Raw genomic sequence first — 18,286 nt, forward strand, 5'->3', positions numbered from 1 at the left:
TAAGTATATGGGATCCTGAACTTTATAAAAAGAGGCATTGAGTACAAAAGCAGGGAAGTTATGCTTTATAATCTCAGAATCAGGAAGTCATTCCGCCCAAGCATGTCTGCACCGGCTCTGAATGAGCATTATGATTTAGTGCCATTCTCAAGGCCTCAGCGCCATAGGCAGCAGTGCTAACCACTGCCCCACCGTGCCGCCTGCAAGAGTGCACAGGTTTAAAGTGATTTGCAAAAGAAGCAAATGCAATGAGAAAAATATTTTCACACAGCAAATGCTTCAGGTCTGGAATGCACTGCCTGGAAGTGTGATGGAGACATGTACAATTGAGGCATTCAAAAGGGCATTTGCTGATTATTTGAGTAGAAATTATGTTTGATCCCAGGCCCGGGTCACTGTCCATGTGGAGTTTGCACATTCTCCCCGTGTCTGCGTGGTTTTCGCCCCCACAACCCAAAGATGTGCGCGTTCAGTGGATTGGCCGCGCTAAATTGTCCGTTAATTGGGGAAAAAAAAGTAATTGGGTGTTCTAAATTCCTTTTAAAAAAGGAAAGAAAAAAATCCTGTGCACTCTCATTCTTGATCCCTTTATGGGCGGGAATGTAAAGCATTGGTTTGATCTCAACAGGCACATTGTGTCCAGTTCAGAGCATCTCACTTTAGGAAGGACTGAAGACATTAGTGAGGGTGCAGAAAAGATTGTGAGAATCATTCCAGGGATAAGGGACTTCAGTTATGCGGATAGATTGGAGAAGCAGGGACAATACTGTGGTGATATGCATCACTGTAAATACACAAGGGTTAATGTAGGAACACTGCAACTAGGTGTGGTGAATGGAACTACTGTTAATTCACCGGTGCACTGTGATATCATATTACTGCTGTATCGTGTTACGTTATGTGTTTAACCCTGTGGGCTTCACCTATGGGCCATTGTACGGCTTCACCCACAGGGGGATATGTCAGGGCATGTATGGGCTCGCCCATGGCTCCACCCCTTACAGGAAGTATAAAGGCAGCTGACCTGCGGGGCCGCATTCATTGTTGTACCGGTCACAGGCAGGCTCAGTTCTAAGCTGATTAAAACCACGGTTTACTTCTCAACGTGTCTCTCAGTGAATTAATGTTCGCATCACTCGGTAAACATTAGAGGAAGCATCAGAGACATCATGACATGCAGACATACCGCTAATGAACACATAGAATAGGACACGACCAATGGGCAGTCAAGACACCCAGAGGTGACACTACCACAAGGGGGCTACCCACAAGGGGGCTACCCATATAAAAGGACAGGGCACACATGCTCTTTCTCTTTTCCACAGGCGACACTCAGAGAGACAGGGGCAGATCAGGAAGCATCACCCCCACCGCATGGATTAGAGCAAGGAGAATTGTTAACTGTTCAATAAATGTGTTGAACCTATCTCCAAGTCTGACCCTTCCTTTGTCAGAGTATACATCAAGGAAGCAGCTTATGCTACATGAAGTAGCAGAACACAACAAATACCTCTTCGAGAAAAGTAGAATGAGAGAAGATTTTAGAAGAGATTTTCAAAATCATGAGGTGTCCAGACCGATGAGACAGGCAGAAACTCTTTCCATTGGCAGACGGGTTGAGAACCAGAGGACACCGATTTTATGTAAATGACAAAAGAATCAAAAGTGACGGAAGGAAAAACTGTGATTTGGATCTGGAATGCAGTGCTTGAGAGTGTGATGGAAGCCGAGTCGATCGTGTCTTTCACAGGGAATGAGATAATTATCTGAGGAGAAAAGCTTGCAAGGCTACAAGGAAGGTGTAATCGCCTGCACGGGAGCGAAGGGGTGGGAATGATTATCTTACCCGTGATCCTTACGGAGTACGAGCTCCCCCGCGAGGGACGGGGGAATCTCTTTTGACCTCTGTATAAAAGGTTGTCCAGTAAGGAACATGGTAGGAATCTACCGGGCTGTGTATATATTGTGCTGTAAATAAAAACTTTATTTTATTCGCTGTGGATTCCCCGTGTCCTTATTAAAGAATGGATGGGGAAAGTGGGGCTAACTGAATTGCAGCTGCTGACACAGACACAATGGACTGAATGACCTCTTTCTGTGCTGTGGTCATTTTATGATTCTATTCTTTATTCGGTTTCCTTTTCTGGTGACAGCTTCCACTAAAACCTTGAAATTTCCCCTGTGCATGACTTAGCTCCCTAGTCAGTGCATTTCTGTTGAGCTGCTGCATGCACTCATCGAACAACAATAATTAACTAGTTTACAGTAGCTCAATCTCATTATTTAATGATCCCTAACTGGATTGTATTTCAGAAGGAAGTTCGTGTGATGTTTACCAATGGGATTTTAAAAAGTGAAAAAGAGCCCAGTGTCAGACCAAAGAGGTGGCCAGTAAGCAACATCACTGTAGTCGGAGCCCAGAACATCCCAGATTCCTTCATCGAGATTTGTCCATTTGAGGATGAGGATGGGGAACTAAATCGTAAAGAGGTAGGACATAAAGTGCGAAGTGGTGTTCCACCAGGATAGGTGCTGGGTACCACTGTTACCTATCTGTTACTTAAATGATTTGGACTTGGAAATCAAAAGTGTGAACAATTCCAAAATTTGCGGACAACATGAAATTGGGGGCAGTAGATAAATGTATTAACAGTCTGTGACAAAATGCAGTAATTCTGCATTAATAATCCTCCATTCTGTTAGTATAAATTAACTTTAATATCAATAATTGTGAGGTGATACATTTTGGGAGGAAGTTGAAGGAGGTCACACACTCTTTGGAAAATAACGGCCAAATTTTCTCGGCCCCATAGTGGCAGGCTGGAAGGGGTGGGAAAATAGGGGACATCCTCTTCCGGAAAACTCCCCTCCACATTTCTGTCCGCTGGGTAAGCTTCGCTGCGGAAACGGATCAGCTGTTGCTACACTGAGGCAGGCGGCCAATGTCATTTATTACTTTAACGGAGGCGCTTTTGTGGCCTCGCCGGAGGGTTGTGGGCAGCCACCACCACCACAGCTGTAAAGGGACCGTTTAAAAGTAGGTCAGACTGTGACAGAAAGTATTTGTAAGAAGCAGAATTAAATAAATCTTATCTTTGTCTCTTGTTTGTAAGCAGCAGTCAGAAACTAGGGAGTGTCTGAATGTCACAGAATTGCCTGAATTGACAGGTAATCACATTTTAAGGAGGTGCGTGTAGCCACATGAACTGTTTAGTGTGATTGAAGCAGAACCTTGTAATTGACATCTACCATAATAGCAAATGGTGAGTGCAGCTTGCCTGATCCAGGCTGCTGTCCAGAATAAGTACAGACAGTATGAGTGGCGGGGCCTGTGTATAAATATGTTATTAGCTATAGAGATTTACTCTGCACGACAAGAGATAAATCCAGAATTATTTCGCTCCATTATCATTCAGGATGTGGCATTTAGAACAGATGCAGAAGGTGAGAAGAAGCATGTCATGTGGAACATAGAGAGACGCTGCTTTTTGGAGCCCGAGGCTTTGCTGAGGTAACTGTTGTATCCCGGGGTTAATTTAAATACAGTCAGTGACTGAGACACGCAGTGATTTTTCATCTCTGGTCTGTGGGATTAAATCCACCCCAAACCGGTGGGGTTATGAGCCTCTGCTTGGCCGTAAGATCCTGGGCAGGATTCCCTGGTTCCCCAGTCACGTGTCGCTTGATGGCGCGCCATTAGCTGCTGGTGGCATTCTGTACTCCCGCCGCTTGTCAATGGGAATTCCCATTGAAACCACTCCACTTCGCCCAGAAACCCGCTGGCGCGGGTGCGCTGCCGGCGGGAAAGGTTGCAACAGCCGGAGAATTCCGGCCCCTGTGTGAAATTAGCTCATGTACTCTCACCTGATTTCACAGAACAAACTGCCTTTGCTGGTCACTCTCAGAGGCCACAAAGATTTTTTAAAAAATGTTTAAAAAATAAATTGAGAATACCCAATTCTTTTTTCCCCCAATTAAGGGGCAATTTAGCGTGGCCAATCCACCTACCCTGCACATCTTTGGGTTGTGGAGGCGAATCCCACGCAGACACGGGGAGAATGTGCAAACTCCATATGGACAGTGACCCAGGGCCCGGATTTGAAACCGGATCCTCAACGCTGTGAGGCTGCAGTGCTAACCACTGCACCACCATGTCAAGGGGCCACAAAGATGTAGGAAATGGAACTACAGTAGGGTGTACTTTTCTGAGGGTGAGATGTCAAAATGTTACAAAGTGCATTTGTTCTAAAAATAAAGTTCAACATAATGACTGAAATTGTAATTCCAAACTTTGCTCAATTTGGCTTTTGATGACTTCCAAGGAGGACTAACATTCAAATTGTTGTTTGAAATTGTACCTTTACAGTCTCTCTCTCTCTCTCTCTCTGTGTGAAGGGAGGGAAACACAGCAGCACCCGATTGCTGTAATTTTCTTTATAACCTGTATTTCTATTCTTTGACAGACCCACTGAAATAATGAAAATATTTGGGCCGGAATTCTCCGTTTGGGAGACTATGGGCTGGATTATCCACCGTCGGGATGCTCCGTTTTGCCGGCAGCCAGGGGGTTTCTCGAAGGCATGGGCCTGCCCCACAATGGGAAACCCCATTGACCAGCCGGCGAACCGGAGCATAATAATAATAAGAATCTTTATTGTCACAAGTAGGCTTATATTGACACTGCAAGGAAGTTACATGTGAATCGAACCTGGGACCCTGGCGCTGTGAAGCAACAGTGCTAACCACTGTGCGACCGTGCAGCCCAAAATCCCTCCGGCGTGCTGAACCAGAAATCTGGCATGGCTGGACGAAGATTCCAGCCCAGAGTTCTCCCGCCGGAGCTGAGTCGCACCTGATTTGTCTTCACACTGGGAGCGCAAATCCGGAAGTGAGTCACAATCCTTAGCCTCACAGATTTTGCATGGAGAGGATTGAGAGCAATTCCGTAATGAGTCTCACTATGGGGCTGCCGTTTTGAGCAGCTGTGCCCCCCCCTTTCCCCCCACATCACAATTCATTCCCCCTCCCCTGAGACTTTCTGGTTCACGTCTCCCCCTCCCCCCCCCTAACTCCCACAGTACAGGGGTGACCCGGCCCCCCACCAGAGATCCCCATGAGAGACACACCCACCAGAGACCCCCCCCAGTTACAGAGCCCCCTGCCATAAGAGAGACCCCTGCCTGGAACCACCCCCCCCCATAAGAGAGATGCTAATGTTATCTCACACTTTCTGCATTCCACACATATTATGAACCTGACATTTTTTGTCAGCCTCCCAGTTGTTTTTGTTTATTTTAATATAATTTCTTTAATCAGCCAGGTGAGCTCTAGTTTTTAATGTCCATCCTTCCCCTCGTAGGAATGTGTTTAGTCTGTACTCGGACTATTTTTGCTATTCTGCCTGACGACACTTTTGAGATGAATTTTTAGGCTCTGATGGGTCCAGGAAGGCACCAAGTTTTGCTGGCAGATGTGGTGGTTGGACCATTTTCCGGGACCCCCGCCAGACTGCAATCAGCTGCAGCCACAGACCACCCAGTGGAGGGGTTTCCCCTCCCGCTGTGGCGGCCAGGCTGTTGGGGTTTAAAAAAAAAATTTAATTAAAAAATGAGCGTGCTCACAGGCCACGAAATGGTCAATTCAGGGAAGATCACAGATGAATGAGGGTTCACAATGCAGACTTTTGATACCACTTGAGCCTGAGGGCAGACTCCTGAAGCCAGTAGGGAAAATCCTACCCTTTTGTTTCGAATTTACCTTGGTCAGACACTTTCTGAATTCGCCATTTGAGTATATTCACCTTTGATGTTTCCTTGTCCTTTTACATATAGTCCAAACCTAATATTGTGATCATAATTCTCTGAATCTCGTCCTACCTCTCTCCTTACATAAGAACATAACATAAGAACTAAGAGCAGGAGTAGGCCATCTGGCCCTTCGAGCCTGCTCCACCATTCAATGAGATCATGGCTGCTCCACTTTCCCGCCCGAACACCATAACCCTTCATTCCTTTATTCTTCAAAATCATCAGTCGGGTAAAACTAACCTGTCTCACGACGGTCTAAACCCAGCTCACGTTCCCCATTAATGGGTGAACAATCCAACGCTTGGTGAATTCTGCTTCACAACGATAGGAAGAGCCGACATCGAAGGAGCAGAAAGCGACGTGGCTATGAACGCTTGGCCGCCACAAGCCAGTTACCCCTGTGGTAACTTTTCTGACACCTCCTGCTTAAAACCCAAAAGGTCAGAAGGATGGTGAGGCCCCGCTTTCACGGTCTGTATTCGGAGTGAAAATCAAGATCAAGCGAGCTCTTGCCCTTCTGCTTCATGGGAGGTTTCTGTCCTCCCTGAGCTCGCCTTAGGACACCTGCGTTACGGGGTGACACGTGTACCGCCCCAGTCAAACTCCCCACCTGCCACTGTCCCCGGAGCGGGTCGCACCCGGCCGCCTGGGAGCTTCCAACCACAAGGCCTTCCCGCCTCACCGGGTCAGTGAAAAAACAATACCTTTTGTTTTCCCCCCTTCTTCGCTCCATCTTTGTCTCTTTTCAGCTGTTCTGTCAGCTGGAAGATTTAAACTGAACTCTTTTGGCTGTTGTTTGGAGTAGCCTGTTTTGGAGCTATGCCGCTGGAATGGAGCAGTTGCTGTTTGTTCTGTTCACCTCCTCGAGCGCTGGCTACTCACTGCTCAGAAGAGGGGAAAAAAGGGAATATTTCAGAGCAATTATTTTTAGGTTATGTCAATGAAATATATTTTTCAGACTGCAGAAGCACATAGCTGAGTCCATTTACTCCCCCGTGGAGATCAAGCGCCAACCATTAGCCCTCCCAGCCAAGGCAGGAGGAAAGACCAGCAAAACCGAAAAGGTTGGTTAATTATTTCTACAACCTAATTGATAAAAGGAAATGGAAAACATTGCGACGGTTTCTTTTTTGTCGCCCACACTACTTGTCGGAGAATGGGATGGCTTTCTTTTTAAAAAGTAAATTTAGAGTAGCCAATTATGATTTTTTTTTCCAATTAAGGGGCAATTTAGCGTGGCCAATCCACCTAACCTGCACGTCTTTGTGTTGTGGGGGCGAAACCCACGCAGACACGGGGAGAATGTGCAAACTCCACGCACACACAGTGACCCGGGGACGGGATCGAACCCGGATCCTCAGCGCCGCAGGAAGCAGTGCTAACCACCGTGCCACCCTGCGATGGCTTTCCTAATGAACAATTACCCATATTAATTGGAAACATGTCTGGTCATTCTTCCTATTCCGGTAACATCAAGGACGTCCCCATGCTTACTGAAGTAGCTCAACTGTGAAATAAGGGCAAGACTTCAAATGGATCTGAGTGTGCACCAATGCAACCTGGCCTGGGAAATCAACCTGGGAAATCAACCTATCGGCTGTAAAGTCTGCAATGCCTGTTTACAGCATGGTTAACCAGAAACAGGCTGTTACAGGTTGACCCTTGAGGGCCAGGATTTCACACCAGCCAATGGTCCATCAGCATCGGTGTCACCGGAAAATCTCACTGGCAGACGGGACCCGGCAGCCTAAATCTGCAAGAGGCTCACTAGCGCACCAAGGAAGGTTGAAATAAGTAGATGCCTCTATAACGTAACTGAATCGCTGCAGTCACACCATGTTGAATAGGGACGGTGGGGTACCAGTAATCTCCTGAAACGAATTCCTGGGTTGACCTGGCCCTTTCCCATACCTTGCTTGCAATGCCTGCCCTAAGCTATAGTTCGTCTTGTTATGGGCGAGGCGTTTTCAGAACCCCAAAATGTATCATGGAGTTCAACCTTTAACGCTATTGTTGCTTTTCCGAGCACACGGCTTGTTCTCCAGGGGTGGGATTACAATTATGGACACTTGGGTTTTTAAACACAAAACAATGTTTATTCATGAACTCAACTTAACCTCTTAAATAAACATTGGATCTCTTAACTCCCATTACTTCAAAGATAACCCCGAAAATATTACAACACTAAATAATCCTTCAGTTATTCCTTTCAACATCCCAGAGACTTAACACCTTTAAACAAACACACATCAGGTTAAAGGCTTTACTTTTATGAGTTTAAATCACCCAAATGATCCAGAGATAGTCTTTCATGGCAGAGATCACAGCAGATCCAGCTCACTGCAAACACAGACACACACCCAAGCTCTTTTAAAACTGAAACTAAACTGCAAAATGGCTGAACTTAAACCAAACTCCACCCACATTCTGACATCACTGCATTTCTTAAAGGTACATTGCTTAAACATCCATTTCTTAAAGGTACCCTCACATGACACCTCCCCCCAAGAAAAAATAAATAAACCATCAACTTCAAGATGGTTTCATTTTTCACTTTTGCACCATCCACTAAGAAATGCACACAGTAAATATACATTTTCATTTAAAGAAAACAACACACTCAAACAGGTATAATAATATAGTCCATTTTTCTTTGTTCTTCTTCCTCCAACCGAAAACCTTCTCGATTGATCACATTCGTGACAAAGCATCGGCTATCATATTTTCCCGTCCTGCCACATGTACTATTTTAAATGAAATGGCTGTAACAATAAACTCCAGCGAAACAGCCTTGCATTGTTATTCCGGAATCGCTCCGAAAACGTCAAAGGATTATGATCAGTATATATAATGGTGTCAGATGGATTGCTGGTCACATAAATGTGAAAATGTTGCAAAGTCAGCACCAAACTCAAAGTCTCCTTCTCAATAGTCGAATACTTTTTCTGGTGAGAAATCAATGTCTTTGAAAAATAATTAACAGGCCACTTTAGCCCTTTGTCATCGTCTTGTAGAAGCACCGCACCTACGCCCACATTGCTCGCATTAACAGCCACTTTGAATGGTTTGGTATAATTTGGGATGACTAACACAGGAGCAGTGGTTAACACAGCCTTCAGGCCGTCAAATGCCTGTTGACACTCCGCTGTCCACTGGAATTTGTTACACTTCTTGAGCAAGTCCGTCAGTGGAGCGACCACACTGCTAAAATTTGGTACAAATTTCCGGTAAAATCCACTCATACCAAGAAATCGCGTTATTTCCCGTCATGTCAAGGGTATCGGAAACTCCCCAATAACTTTTGTTTTCACATCCCGTGGGACCATTCCACCCTGTCCGATTGTATGGCCAAGGACAGTGACTTGGCTTTTCCAAATTCACTTTTGGCTAGGTTTATCACCAAACCTGTCTCCTGAAGTCGATCAAATAACTCTCTCAGATGTTTTAAATGTTCTTTCCATGTCTGGCTGAAAACTACCAGATCGTCGATGTACACCGCACAATTGGGTAATCCTGAAACGACTGTATTAGTTAACCGTTGAAATGTTGCTGGTGCCAAATGGCATAACTTTGAACTGGTATATACCATCTGGAGTCACAAAAGCTGAAATGTCAAATTCACAGTCATCCGGATTTGGTTTTTCACTTTGAATTAGAATCATTAAAACCTCCTTTTTCTCTCCTTCCCTTTCAAAGTACCTTTTAAGCATATTCACATGACACACTCGGTGAGTCTTCCTTCTATCTGGTGTTTTTACCACATAATTCACCTCACTTAATTTCCTTTCAATCTGATACGGTCCACAAAACCTAGCTTTTAAAGGCTTACCTATCCCTGGTATCAACACTAAAACTTTATCCCCACTGACAAAACTACGAACTTTGGATTTCTTGTCCGCTACCCGTTACATCACATTTTGTGCAACTTTCAAATGTTGTCCAGCCAATTCACCTGCTCTATTTAATCGTTCCCTAAAATTTGACACGTAATCCAATAATTTAATTTCCGATTTCTCACTCACCAATTTTTCCTTAATCAGTTTAAGTGGTCCTCTTACCTCATGACCAAAAATTAGTTCAAAAGGACTACATTTGGTAGACTCATTAGGTGCATCCCTAATTGCAAACAATACGAATGGGATTCCTTTATCCCAATCCTCTGGATAATCTTGACAATACGCCCTCAACATTGTCTTTAATGTCTGATGCCACCTTTCTAACGCTCCCTGCGATTCTGGATGGTACGCAGTTGATTTTTTTTCCTAAGCTATCCATAACTTCTTTGAATAACTTTGAAGTAAAATTCGATCCTTAACCCAATTGAATTTCTGTGGGTAGTCCATATCTAGTAAAGAATTTAAGTAACTCCTCCACAATCCTTTTAGCTGTAATATTACGTACTGGAATGGCCTCTGGAAACCTAGCAGACACATCCATTATAGTCAAAAGATATTGATTCCCACTTTTTGTTTTAGGAAGCGGTCCTACACAATCAATTAGGACCCTTGTAAAAGGTTCCTCAAATGCTGGAATGGGTATTAAGGGCGCTGGTTTTATCACTGCTTGAGGTTTCCCTATCACTTGACATGTGTGACATGATTGACAAAATTTAACTACATCTTTATGTAGTCCAGGCCAATAAAAATGTTTCTGAATTTTAGCTTGAGTTTTCCTTATTCCCAAATGACCTCCCACTGGTACCTCATGTGCAACTCGCAACACCTCCTTTCTATACCCTACCGGCAATACTACTTGATGAACTTCTGCCCACTTTTCATCTACCAGCATATGTACAGGTTTCCATTTTCTCATCAAGGCATCATTTTTACGGTAATAACACTCTGGTATACTCTCAGATTCCTCTTCCGTATATGCTTTCTGATATATCTGTTTTATTTCTACATCTTTCTGTTGTAACTCCGCCAATTTTCCTGAACTAAAAATATCCGCCTCATCCTCCACCTGTTCTTGTTCTTTTTCAACCATCTGATCAAAAATCATTTCTGATAATTGCACTTCAACTTCATCTTCACTCTTTGATTTCTCCTCTTGTCTTAACCTGTGATTTTGCGACCTTGTTACTACACAATCCGGAAAAATCCCAGGATATTCGTCCTTCAACACTTCAGTTGACTGATTTTCCACTGGCTTATCAACAACCGTAGGCATCACTCCCACCTGCGATCCAGCTATATCATTACCCAAGATAAACTGTATTCCTGGACAAGATAGATTATCTATTACTCCTACTACCACTTCACCACTCTTCACTGGACTTTCCAACCTTACCTTATATAATGGAATGCTACTCCTCTCACCCTGGATTCCACATATCACCACCTTTTCTGGCAACATTCTTCCCAAACTACATAATTCCTCATCTCTTACCATTAAATATTGACTAGCCCCTGTATCTCTTAAAATTGTGACTTTTTTACCTGCTCCTCCTGAAAAACATGAGTAAACTTTACCCACACAAGTAAATTCTTTAAAGACATCTGGCACCTTCTTAACAATTACTTCTTGAACAGGCTGTACAATCGTTTGCACCTCCTTCGCTTCCCTTGGGCTTTCCTTTACTACTCTAACAAATTCCACTGTCTTATCCTGTTTTACCACATCAGCCTTCCCAGTGCTTTTCTTCAGCCATCAACACTGTGACTTTACATGGCCTAGTTTATTACAGTGAAAACATTTGAAACTTTTCATTTCTTTTCCACCCTCCTGGATTTATTTTTTAATCTGAGGTACACTCTCTTTATTGTCTCCCATCAGATCACATTTACCTCTACCACTTGAGTATTTCTCATGTCCCCAGTTTCTATCCCCCACCGGCTGAAACTGATGTTGGAAACCAATCTTTGATTTATGAACTAATTCAGAATCATCTGCCATTTCTGCTCTAATCTCGCAGTTTTAACCCTCTGTTCTTCCACATGAGTTCTCACTACATCAGGAATGGAATTTTTCAACTCCTCCAAAAGTATAATTTTTCTGAGAGCTTCATACGTTTGATCTATTTTCAAAGCCCTTATCCACCTATCAAAATTACTCTGTTTGAGCCTTTCAAACTCCATGTATGTTTGACCAAATTCTTTCCTTAAATTTCTAAACCTTTGTCTGTAAGCTTCAGGCGCTAGCTCATATGCACTTAAGATGGATTTCTTCACCTCCTCATACGTTCCAGATACCTTCTCCGGTAGTGATGCAAACAGTTCACTAGCTCTACCTACCAGCTTTGTTTGAATCAGTAATACCCACATGTCCTGTGGCCATTTCATTTGTTTAGCTACCTACTCAAATGAAATGAAAAAGGCTTCCACTTCCTTCTCATCAAACCTTGGCAATGCTTGGACATATTTAAATAGATTCCCACCAAGCCTTTGACTATGACGCTCTTTCTCATTATCCTCATTACTATCATCCAACTGTACGTTTCCCTTTACGTCTGCCAATTTTAACTGAATGTCATGTTTCATGGCTATTTTCTGAAGTTCAAACTCCCTCTCTTTATCTTTTTCCTTGATCTGTATCTCCCTTTCTTTTTCTTTTTGTTCTGTTAGGGCTATTCTTTCTTTTCTCCTTTCTTCTCTCTCCTTTTCTTTTTCCTCTCTCTCTCTTTTTCCTCTCTCTCACTCTCGTATTCAAACCGCTTTAATTCTTTCTCATGTTCCATTTGTTTAATTTGCAACTGAATTTTTGAAATTTCCAATGAGTCAAACTCTATCTCAGGCAACTTTAAATGCTGAACCACTGCCAAAATTACCTCATCTTTTCGCATTTTGTCAGGTAATGTTAACTGCAATGTTTTTGCCAGACCCAACAGTCTGCATTTAGTCTCAGTCCGTAAGGCACTGCGTGTGACATTCTCCACCCCCAAAAACGTCTGAGCCTCTGAAAGAGCCATTGTTCACAACACCCTCCCCACTTAAACTAAAATACCACACTGGAAAAGCAACACTCCTTCACTGTCTTTAAGTTCACAAAAGCCAATCCAATAGATAGACTTTTATCCCAGACGAGCTCCCATTTGTGATGGGCGAGGCGTTTTCAGAACCCCAAAATGTTTCATGGAGTTCAACCAACCTCCCCCTTTAATGCTCTTGTTGCTTTTCCGAGCACACGGCTTGTTCTCCAGGTGTGGGATTACAATTATGGACACTTGGGTTTTTAAACACAAAACAATGTTTATTCATGAACTCAACTTAACCTCTTAAATAAACATTGGATCTCTTAACTCCCATTACTTCAAAGATAACCCCGAAAATATTACAACACTAAATAATCCTTCAGTTATTCCTTTCAACATCCCAGAGACTTAACACCTTTAAACAGAAACACATCAGGTTAAAGGCTTTACTTTTATGAGTTTAAATCACCCAAATGATCCAGAGATAGTCTTTCATGTCAGAGATCACAGCAGATCCAGCTTACTGCAAACACAGACACACACCCAAGCTCTTTTAAAACTGAAACTAAACTGCAAAATGGCTGAACTAAAACCAAGCTCCACCCACACTCTGACATCACTGCATTTCTTAAAGGTACTTTGCTTAAACATCCATTTCTTAAAGGTACCCTCACATGACAGTCTGCAATCTGCTAAAAATCTGCCAGCATTCGATAGGCAGCCAAACAGCCCAGACTGACTACTGGCGTCCAAAATTGCAGTTTTTAGATTCGCTCTGTGTTATTTGATGTGTACTGTGAAGTCCATAAATCTCTGTCAATGAGCTAATCTTGCATGGTGTAGCGGATGTGACCAGGACTGCACAGGCAGTGTTCCTGGCCTTTTACACCTGTTATGGGCCAGGGTTTAGAAAACTACAAAGTATATCATGGCGTTCACCTGACCTACGACTGTTTATAGATTTTGGTTACGATGAGCACAAGGGCCTGTCTTTCAGGTGATATTCAACAGAGACCTTCAGCACTTTTTTTTTTTATTAAATATTTTATTGAAAGTTTTTGGTCAACCAACACAGTACATTGTGCATCCTTTACACAATATTATAACAACACAAATAACAATGACCTATTTTATAAACAAAAATGAATAAATAATAAATAACAAAAATGAAAACTAGCCCTAATTGGCAACTGCCTTGTCACAAGTAACACTCTCCAAAAATATAATTTAACAGTCCAATATATAATTATCTGTAGCAACGACCTATACATACTATACAGTATATATTAACAACCCTGAGAGTCCTTCTGGTTCCTCCCCCCCCCCCCCGATCCTGGGCTGCTGCTGCTGCCTTCTTTTTCCCATTCCGTCTATCTTTCTGCGAGGTATTCGACGAACGGTTGCCACCGCGTGGTGAACCCTTGAGCCGACCCCCTTAGGACGAACTTAATCCGCTCCAGCTTTATAAACCCCGCCATGTCATTTATCCAGGTCTCCACCCCCGGGGGCTTGGCTTCTTTCCACATTAGCAATATCCTGCGCCGGGCTACTAGGGACGCAAAGGCCAAAACATCGGCCTCTCTCGCCTCCTGCACTCCCGGCTCTTGTGCAACCCCAAATATAGCCAACCCCCAGCTTGGTTCGACCCGGACTCCGACTACTTTTGAAAGCACCTTTGTCACCCCCATCCAAAACCCCTGTAGTGCCGGGCATGACCAAAACATATGGGTATGATTCGCCGGGCTTCTCGAGCACCTCGCACACCTATCCTCCACCCCAAAAAATTTACTGAGCCGTGCTCCAGTCATATGTGCCCTGTGTAATACCTTAAACTGAATCAGGCTTAGCCTGGCACACGAGGACGACGAGTTTACCCTGCTTAGGGCATCTGCCCACAGCCCCTCCTCGATCTCCTCCCCCAGCTCTTCTTCCCATTTCCCTTTTAGTTCATCTACCATAGTCTCCCCTTCGTCCCTCATTTCCCTATATATATCTGACACCTTACCATCCCCCACCCATGTCTTTGAGATCACTCTGTCCTGCACCTCTTGTGTCGGGAGCTGCGGGAATTCCCTCACCTGTTGCCTCGCAAAAGCCCTCAGTTGCATATACCTGAATGCATTCCCTTGGGGCAACCCATATTTCTCGGTCAGCGCTCCCAGACCCGCGAACTTCCCATCCACAAACAGATCTTTCAGTTGCGTTATTCCTGCTCTTTGCCACATTCCATATCCCCCATCCATTCCCCCCGGGGCAAACCTATGGTTGTTTCTTATCGGGGACCCCCCCAAGGCTCCAGTCTTTCCCCTATGCCGTCTCCACTGTCCCCACCACCGGGCTTGTGGTGTAGTTCCTCGGTGAGAACGGCAATGGGGCTGTCACCATAGCCTGTAGGCTAGTCCCCCTACAGGACGCCCTCTCTAATCTCTTCCACGCCGCTCCCTCCTCCTCTCCCATCCACTTACTCACCATTGAAATATTAGCGGCCCAATAATACTCACTTAGGCTCGGTAGTGCCAGCCCCCCCCCTATCCCTGCTACGCTGTAAGAATCCCTTCCTCACTCTCGGGGTCTTCCCGGCCCACACAAAACCCATGATGCTCTTTTCAATCCTTTTAAAAAAAGCCTTCGTGATCACCACCGGGAGGCACTGAAACACAAAGAGGAATCTCGGGAGGACCACCATCTTAACCGCCTGCACCCTCCCTGCCATTGACAGGGATACCATATCCCATCTCTTGAAATCCTCCTCCATCTGTTCCACCAACCGCGTTAAATTTAACCTATGCAATGTGCCCCAATTCTTAGCTATCTGGATCCCCAGGTAACGAAAGTCCCTTGTTACCTTCCTCAACGGTAGGTTCTCTATTTCTCTACTCTGCTCCCCTGGATGCACCACAAACAACTCACTTTTCCCCATGTTCAATTTATACCCTGAAAAATCCCCAAACTCCCCAAGTATCTGCATTATTTCTGGCATCCCCTCTGCCGGGTCCGCCACGTATAGTAGCAAATCGTCCGCATACAAAGATACCTGGTGCTCTTCTCCTCCCCTAAGTACTCCCCTCCACTTCTTGGAACCCCTCAACGCTATCGCCAGGGGCTCAATCGCCAGTGCAAACAATAATGGGGACAGAGGGCATCCCTGCCTTGTCCCTCTATGGAGCCGAAAATATGCAGATCCCCGTCCATTCGTGACCACGCTCGCCACTGGGGCCCTATACAACAGCTGCACCCATCTAACATACCCCTCTCCAAAACCAAATCTCCTCAACACCTCCCACAAATAATCCCACTCCACTCTATCAAATGCTTTCTCGGCATCCATCGCCACTACTATCTCCGTTTCTCCCTCTGGTGGGGCCATCATCATTACCCCTAACAACCTCCGTATATTCGTGTTCAGCTGTCTCCCCTTCACAAACCCAGTTTGGTCCTCGTGGACCACCCCCGGGACACATTCCTCTATTCTCATTGCCATTACCTTGGCCAGGACCTTGGCATCTACATTTAGGAGGGAAATAGGTCTGTAGGACCCGCATTGTAGCGGGTCCTTTTCCTTCTTTAAGAGAAGCGATATCGTTGCTTCAGACATAGTCGGGGGCAGTTGTCCCCTTTCCTTTGCCTCATTAAAGGTCCTCGTCAGTACCGGGGCGAGCAAGTCCACATATTTTCTATAGAATTCGACTGGGAATCCATCCGGTCCCGGGGCCTTTCCCGCCTGCATGCTCCTAATTCCTTTCACCACTTCTTCTACCTCGATCTGTGCTCCCAGTCCCACCCTTTCCTGCTCTTCCACCTTGGGAAATTCCAGCCGATCCAAGAAGCCCATCATTCTCTCCCTCCCATCCGGGGGTTGAGCTTCATATATTTTTTAATAAAATGTCTTGAATACTCCATTCACTCTCTCCGCTCCCCGCTCCATCTCTCCTTCCTCATCCCTCACTCCCCCTATTTCCCTCGCTGCTCCCCTTTTCCTCAATTGGTGTGCCAGCAACCTGCTCGCCTTCTCCCCATATTCGTACTGTACACCCTGTGCCTTCCTCCATTGTGCCTCTGCAGTGCCTGTAGTCAGCAAGTCAAATTCTACATGTAGCCTTTGCCTTTCCCTGTACAGTCCCTCCTCCGGTGCTTCCGCATATTGTCTGTCCACCTTCAAAAGTTCTTGCAGCAACCGCTCCCGTTCCTTACTCTCCTGCTTCCCTTTATGTGCCCTTATTGATATCAGCTCCCCTCTAACCACCGCCTTCAACGCCTCCCAGACCACTCCCACCTGGACCTCCCCATTATCATTGAGTCCCAAGTACTTTTCAATGCACCCCCTCACCCTTAGACACACCCCCTCATCTGCCATTAGTCCCATGTCCATTCTCCAGGGCGGGCGCCCTCCTGTTTCCTCCCCTATCTCCAAGTCCACCCAGTGTGGAGCGTGATCCGATATGGCTACAGCCGTATACTCCGTTCCCCTCACCTTCGGGATCAATGCCCTACCCAGCACAAAAAAGTCTATTCGCGAGTAGACTTTATGGACATAGGAGAAAAACGAGAACTCCTTACTCCTAGGTCTGCTAAATCTCCACGGGTCTACACCTCCCATCTGCTCCATAAAATCTTTAAGTACCTTGGCTGCTGCCGGCCTCCTTCCAGTCCTGGACTGCGACCTATCCAGCCCTGGTTCCAACACCGTATTAAAATCTCCCCCCATTATCAGCTTTCCCATCTCTAGGTCCGGAATGCGTCCTAGCATCCGCCTCATAAAATTGGCATCATCCCAGTTCGGGGCATATACGTTTACCAAAACCACCATCTCCCCCTGTAGTTTGCCACTCACCATCACGTATCTGCCCCCGTTATCCGCCACTATAGTCTTTGCCTCGAACATTACCCGCTTCCCCGCTAATATAGCCACCCCCCTGTTTTTCGCATCTAGCCCCGAATGGAACACCTGCCCCACCCATCCTTTGCGTAGCCTAACCTGGTCTATCAGTTTCAGGTGCGTTTCCTGTAACATAACCACATCTGCCTTAAGTTTCTTAAGGTGTGCGAGTACCCGTGCCCTCTTTATCGGCCCGTTCAGCCCTCTCACGTTCCACGTGATCAGCCGAGTTGGGGGGCTTCCTACACCCCCCCCCCTTGTCGATTAGCCATCACCTTTTTCCAGCTCCTCACCCGGTTCCCACGCAGCTGTATCTCCCCCAGGCGGTGCCCCCCCGCCCATCCTCTCCCATACCAGCTCCCCCCTCTCCCCAGCAGCAGCAACCCAGTAATTCCCCCCTCCCACCCCCCCCCGCTAGATCCCCCGCTAGCGTAATTACTCCCCCCATGTTGCTCCCAGAAGTCAGCAAACTCTGGCTGACCTCGGCTTCCCCCCGTGACCTCGGCTCGCACCGTGCGACGCCCCCTCCTTCCTGCTTCTCTATTCCCGCCATGATTATCATAGCGCGGGAACCAAGCCCGTGCTTCTCCCTTGGCCCCCAATGGCCAACGCCCCATCTCCTCCACCTCCCCTCCTCCCCCCATCACCACCTGTGGGAGAGAGAAAAGTTACCACATCGCAGGATTAGTACAT

General features: G+C 45.7%; 1 protein-coding gene across 3 annotated transcripts in view; it reads left to right on the forward strand.

Moving 5' to 3' along the window:
- The window catches only part of cfap70 (cilia and flagella associated protein 70), a 136,935-nt gene that overhangs the window by 25,048 nt on the left and 93,601 nt on the right, over window positions 1-18,286 (forward strand). For all 3 annotated transcript variants that reach the window (XM_072481772.1, XM_072481774.1, XM_072481773.1), the window contains exons 7-9: window positions 2,314-2,490; window positions 3,417-3,511; window positions 6,766-6,871. In XM_072481772.1, coding sequence (XP_072337873.1) covers window positions 2,314-2,490; window positions 3,417-3,511; window positions 6,766-6,871 — 378 coding nt within the window. The remainder of the gene's footprint in view (window positions 1-2,313; window positions 2,491-3,416; window positions 3,512-6,765; window positions 6,872-18,286) is intronic.

Source organism: Scyliorhinus torazame, chromosome 17, assembly GCF_047496885.1.
Source record: "Scyliorhinus torazame isolate Kashiwa2021f chromosome 17, sScyTor2.1, whole genome shotgun sequence".
Taxonomy (NCBI): Eukaryota; Metazoa; Chordata; class Chondrichthyes; order Carcharhiniformes; family Scyliorhinidae; genus Scyliorhinus; species Scyliorhinus torazame.